At 39.9% G+C, this 6,771-nt stretch overlaps 1 protein-coding gene across 1 annotated transcript; it reads right to left on the bottom strand.

The window, feature by feature from the left end:
* Positions 1-2,058: 2,058 nt before the first annotated feature.
* rtca (RNA 3'-terminal phosphate cyclase) lies at positions 2,059-6,120 on the bottom strand. Its single transcript, XM_079471692.1, has 11 exons — positions 5,606-6,120; positions 5,371-5,471; positions 4,613-4,756; positions 4,358-4,481; positions 4,214-4,272; positions 3,976-4,117; positions 3,720-3,841; positions 3,574-3,632; positions 3,257-3,351; positions 3,067-3,171; positions 2,059-2,964 (listed from the first exon to the last, which is right to left on the bottom strand). Exons 1-11 carry the CDS (start codon positions 5,648-5,650, stop codon positions 2,866-2,868), a joined length of 1,095 nt encoding a protein of 364 aa, XP_079327818.1. The 5' UTR covers positions 5,651-6,120; the 3' UTR covers positions 2,059-2,865.
* Between the last annotated feature and the right edge of the window lie 651 nt (positions 6,121-6,771).

The raw sequence follows: 6,771 nt of genomic DNA, 5'->3' as shown, positions 1-6,771 counted from the left end.
GTTCTGGAGTTGATTCTACGTGTGGTGTTTACATTTGGAGGCTGTTGCTGGGAACCCACATCATGAGGTTTAAAATGATCTCCATACCACAATACAATACAACAAATCCATCAGAAAGATGCCAGGAACATTAAGAGAAGCCAAATTAACAATTTGGTACATTCTGAGAAGAAAAAAACACAGCTGAGCTCAGCAACAAAACAATCCTGGGCATCTATATGAGATAAAAGTGGTGCATGATAACATTATCCTCTCAATGATAAAGAAAACTACCTTCACAATGTCCAGACAAATATATTTATGGACCTAACTGTCACACATAGGCTACAGATCGACATCTTTAAGTGTCTTAGGTTCATGAAAGATGAATCCACTAATAGCAATGCTCTGACCAACACTACTGTGACTTTGAAAATAAATTAAATTTGCTTGTTGATAAGAAAATTACATGTTACCACTAAATTCCTAGTATATGTTTGTTTAAAGTTATAGAACCAGTTGGTTGTCCCATATTTGTTAAAGGGATAGCTCATCAAAAAGTAAAAATTCTACCACGGATCATTCATAACCTGGATTTGACCATTTCCTCTGTGGAACCCAAAGGAAGATATTTTGAGAAATGTCTCTATGGTTTTGTGTGCACACAATGGGGTCCAATGTTGTTTGGTTACCAACCTTCTTTAAGGTATCTTTGTGTTCTGTGGAAGTGAGAATGACACACAGGTGTGGAATGACGGTGAGTATATAATTTAAACAGAATTTAAATTTTTGGTTAAACTTCAGATCAGCATGGTCATACATAATATGCTTCAGAAAATGGCAAAGATTATCTTGTCACAATATGTAAGTGCAAGGTCCATGCGGTTATTAAAACCCAACACACTATGTTTAACAAAATGATAAATACAATGTCACACCAATCAAAATATTTAAAAGCTCACTGTATTTTGCCTAGAAATAATCTGTTACAATGTAATCTGGGTGACGGACGCAATGAAAAATAGGTTCATCTTAAACACCTCCTGTTATCTACGATGTCATTATTGTGGACAAAATCAAACCTCATTACTTTGTGACGACGCTCAGTCATCTGTGTTGTCATAGCAGTAAGAAATATTGATCCTATAGAAAGGTTGTTACATTAAGGCTTTTTTAATGTAACAACCTTTCTGTAGGATCAATATTTTGAAGCGCTAAAAGGGATTGTTCTCACAAAACGAACAATTCATTCATTTACCCTCATGATGTTTTAATACCATATTAATGTCAAAGTGGTTTTGTCAATAGGGGCCGATGTTATTTGGTTACCAACGTTCTTTAAAATATTTTTTTTTGTGTTCTGCAGAGGAAAGTCATTCAGTTTTAAAATGACATGAGGGCGAATAAATGAGGAATTTTTTTGGGGTACGATGTTTTCCTGAATAATTCTAATTAAAACAGAACGTCAATTAAAAGATTTCATATAAAAATGCAAAGATGTTCCTTTTCTGCTCCACCGGCGCTTAATTACTCAAAGCAACAGATGTACCAGACAGCCAATGATCAGACTGACAGACCCTTAAATGCCCTTCAGAAACCACACCCACCACCTCCCAGAGGGAAGCTTCTCCTTTCATCAATGTAGATGTGCCCTTTTCCAGACCCAAGGGCTCCATGCATATTCACGGCTCATCACATGGTTTGCCCCACTCTCTTCTTCTCCCCCTATTGTTCTGGCATCTGCCGGGAGTAATTGTATTGGCCCGGAGCACAAAGGGGCCCAAGGGACAAGACTCCGGCTGGATTGGTAACCGTAAACACTTGTAGACTGTCTAAATGTGAAGATTTGCATTACGAGCTAAACAAGACCTTTCTTTTGGTGTATTTGTTAAGAGGGCCTGATATGGGTGTGAGGCAGCAGAATACCACACTAAATACCTTTAAAAGGTACATAAGAAAGGCTGCCAATAGCTTGATTACATCATTATGGTGCTTATAAACAAAATAGCAAAACTACCTAAAAGTAACTGTAGACTTAAAAAGTGCTCTATTAAATGAAAGTCACGTTAGAAACATGAATGTCTTTAACTCATTTTATTGTATTTTTTGTCCTGAAAAATATTTGAACGGAACTAACAAAAGTTCGCATAAAGTAGCCAAAAAAGTAAACTGCAATTCCATCTTATAAATAAACACTAATAATGAACATGGAATGAAACCAATAGCATTTGTCATTCTTAAATCAACTTTTAACAAATACCAACAGCGCACAAGTTTATTAAAAAATTGTTGTGCACCTCAATGGAAGAAAAGAAAGAAAAACGAAGATGAAATTTCAGAAATTTGTTTCTTACCAACACAACGTCTTAAATAACACAGAACAAAAAGCAGCTACATAAACTTAAGGGGGCTGTATAACCTTTTCTTTTTCTCCGTGTACACACAGTGCACTTAATTTACCAGTGACAAATGTACAGTAAATTACTATTTCCATGCAAAATGGTTCGATCAATTCGATGTAGCGGAAGGTTTCTAACCCTTAAGGCTTATGTTAGGGTGTGGAAAACAAATCTGAGTGTTTCAAAACTGAAATCACACCGACAAACTAGGTGAGAATATTGCAAAGAGGAACTATCCGAAAGGTGACGATTCGTTACAGTATAAGGCAATACCCTGAGTAACAAAGGTTTTAGAGAGGGAAGGGGCAAGCATAGGGAATAAGCACGGACAGGGCTGGCTGGCCCGTGGTCAATGCGGAAACTATGAAAACGTGAATCCTGAGATAACGTGAAGATGATGTCAAGCTATCTTTAAGTTATCCAGTTACAGTAGTAGTGTCTCTCTGCTACAAGTCCTCCATTTAGGTTGGCTGAGGATGAGCCACGTTTACAAGCTCGAGTTGGTGGCACCTACTCCCTGGCACTCGATAATGTAGGTGTCGTTGTTGGCTTGCTCATCTTCGGCCTTGTGTGTAACAAATTTCGCCTGCAAACAAAAAACACGAAATTGAGAACGTACTTCGGTGACCTAGATTTTCCAATCGAACGCGTCTAGATGCAACTATAGATCTGTAGACAGTAAATTTACGTTTGTGAGCTGCTCGGCGACATGGATTGCTGTCCGCGTATGTAGAGTGATCGGGCCGGTCCGCATTCTTGATGTGCCATTCGCCAGGGCCATGAAAAGAATAAGCTGTAAAAGAAACTTATAATTTACCCCACACCGATTCATACATTAATGCTGTTATTGCGTTAATACTGTCAGATGCCTCGCTGACCTGGTCTTGCAAGAACTCGTCGACGCAACCATTGTGTCGGATGTTTCTTAACAACATCTCGGCAGCTTCGATTCCAACTTTGTCAGCATACACGCCTGACAATAAAGAAACAATCATGTTTCCAATAAATAGTCTCATTCATTTGCATCCAATTGGCTAATTCAGGCTTAGCAATGTTCCCTGACCCTCTGGTCAACATAAGCTCTTCTGTACAGGTTTGCTTTGTGATGTAGTGCCCTCTAGTGTCAAAACTAGAACACTGAACCAATTGTTCTGTAGCATCTGATGTGAATGTTCCGGGCAACCAGACAACTTACCCTTTTTGCCAAGGGATGACCCTGCAAATATGCAGCCAGTGGATGATTCCGCAACAATTCTGCCAAAAGACACAAACGCCATGTTAGCACGAACGAAACGTCAAAAATGCTAGATGGGGCCGAATCAAGAGCACAGATAAACTCACATAATGCCGTTGCCATTGCCGCATGCCTTGTCCTTCTCTTGCAAAGACTGAATGTTGATGTACAGGTCCTTAATCTCTTTTCTGATAGTGCGTACTGCCGCCGTGGACATGTCCTTTGCCAACTGGACAAAGAACGATTAAATTACAAAATAAACTGTTTTATAAACAACAAAACTGATGTGTTGGAAAACAATGCCATATCTTTTTCATGGCCAGTTATGCTCTTATGAGATGGTTGTCGCTGGTTTTCCTGTACCTTGAATGGCAAAACTCCAGCCACGAACGCCCTGCCGTATATTTTGGTGATGTTTCCTCTTTCAGTGATGTTTATGGGACTAAGCTCCTTCACAGGGGTCACCTTGACCACAACCTCTCCACCTCCTTTGGGATAGTACCCTCTGTTTTCAATGGAAATCGTTTCCGGGTTAGCTTTGAAACCCGTTTGAGAATCATCAGATGCACAATGTAAGGTTCCAACTCATTTGTAGTTTTACCTCATTCTTAAATCGCAGTCGAAATGAACTCCGAATCGCTCCATGATCGGTTTGAAGACCTAGGGAATTGGAAGTTTTCATCATAATAAATATTAAAGATGAAGATTGAAAAAGTTAAACAGCCATTCAGCCAGCGCTTTATACCTTCATCGTGTAGTCGATCTGAGGTGCCATCTCAGCATTAGTTCCACCCTTCAAGCAGAGCTCTGAAGGACCCTGCGCGAACAAGGCGCAGGGCAGAGACACCTGCATCAGCAGCCCAACGCTTCTACACAACCCACAAAAAACAGCTTGAGTCTAAAGACCCCAAAATGCATTTTGTGACCGGTTTCAGTGACATTTCAAGAACGCAAGAAAATGTAGAAATCAAACGCTTTGATGAAGCGTTCCGTCTCTTACCCGGCCGTCTGAGTGTCGGCGATGAGATTGCCACCCTTGATCTTCCCAGGAGTGAGAGTAATTTCGCAGGATCCCACTGTGGCTCCCTCCAGATTGCCGTCACACATGTCCCTCACCAGTTCGAGACCTGACAGATGCTGAGGCCTGTTGACGTTGGGGTGGAGGGGGGGGGGGGTGTGTGATAACAATTGAGGAGATAAGTGTTGTTTGAAAAACATTCATATTAGATACGGAGAGACACGCAAATGCTTTGTGAGATGTGGATATCAAACTTTGAGATTGAACAAACTTTTATTGTTGGATGCGTTTTTACATGATCCGTTCCGTAACGTTCACGTGTAAATTTACACAAGACATATAAAGAAGGGTTTTAAAAATGCTCTTATACAAAGTTAAAAAGAAAAGCTATCAGCACAAATGAAAAGTACATGGAAAGTAGCCATGTGCTTCTGTGCCAACTAACAAAGGATCCCATAAAAAATTCATGCTTAAACTATTTAACTTCCATTTTCAGTGGCGTACACTGTAAAAAAACTGCTTTTCTTGATAAATAGTCGTTTATCTGTACGGGTGACTCCAACAGTACCGTTAAAATTGAGTTGCTAGACCCCAACTTTGCTTTGTTTCATGATTCACTGTTGAACAGCAAAGGGAGGGGGTATGGGTAACATGTTCCACATATCACAAATGACTATTTAAATGCCCCCAAAACACATATAACTGAACACACAATGCGTTTTAAACCAAACAACCATTACCTCAAACCCGGTGTGCTTCTACCGGCTCGGATTTTATTTATTTTGATTGACGCCCCTTGGATGCAACTCAGCGCCGCAGACACCCTTAAAATCTGTCCTCCCTTCAAAGAAAACCATCGGACATTAGTTTCAAGAAACCGCTAAATAAACTTTTAGCCGTGCCAAAGCGATTTACTAAACGATGAGCGATTAACAGACAAAATTAAACGAAAAGGACAGGCGAACGAACACTCACCCCTTCCATTACACTTCCGTCCATTTCGAACGTTGTTGCGGCCATTTTCGCGAAATTCGAGAAATTTCTACAAAGTACCCGCGAGTTCGACTTCAAAGCACGCCGCAGATGGAAGACGCGCGCACGGGAATCACAAAAAGAGACGGAGCGCAACTTCCACACTGTACTAAAGTTAATATAAGCCGCCGTGTAGCGCACAAACAATGCGGCGACAAGCGCGAACTTCTCACAATCCCCCGGGCGCAACCGACAGTCTTTCAAAACAGAAGTGAGAATGCGCTGTACGTCGCGATGGCTAGTAGGTCCGGATAAATAAATGACGACTTGACTCGGCGGAAATAAAAAAAATCGACGAAATTCCCAGCGATACGGTCAAGACTCGCAACTAGTCTTGCCAGTCACACTGCTATGGTGGACGAGCTCCGCGCATGCGCAGATGTAGCGTGACGCGACGCGCATTGTAGATGTAAAAGGAGATAAGCAAGGACGGTTTGATTTTGACACCAAACACCCTTATTTCTCTTATTTAGGCGCAGTTGGGGATTTAAACGTGTCCTAAAACATTGGGTTGGATAAGAATATGAATAAAACGCGCGGAGGCCTCGGTTATGAAGTACAGTTCTATCAAAAATGAATTGGGAACTATTTAATCTAATGAAATAACGAGTAATGCATTTGGAAATACTACGTTATTTATGTATACGGATGAAACTGCGATATAAATAAATAAACAGTGAACAAAGATGAAAAAGGTCCAGGCTGCATTGCGTTGCGAAATGTTGTTGAAACAAAATGACTCCAACCGGGGTTTTATATAGTAAACATTGTAATTTAAATGTGGGATGTATTTATTGATGTGATATAATTCCTTTCGGATTACTTTTCAGGAAATATATAATTTGTACGTTACGTTCTGTATTATTTTCTACATAAATGGACTTGATACATTTGTTACCTAATTTCACTCACTTTTGACTACTTTGCGATTGGTTGAAGTTGTGTCGAAAGTTTAATTCAGATAGAAGTATTAACATGAAATAAAAACAAAGTTCCGTTTTTTGTTTATTTATTTATTAATTTTAATAACCACTCCCATTGACGTGACAGTAAGTAATCTGTATGAGAGGTTAATAGATTTATCTGTTTATCTTAAAACACTCAGCGAT

The sequence above is a fragment of the Barbatula barbatula genome (assembly GCF_947034865.1).
Source record: "Barbatula barbatula genome assembly, chromosome: 13".
NCBI classification, from domain to species: domain Eukaryota; kingdom Metazoa; phylum Chordata; class Actinopteri; order Cypriniformes; family Nemacheilidae; genus Barbatula; species Barbatula barbatula.
This window is presented reverse-complemented; position numbering and strand designations above follow the sequence as displayed.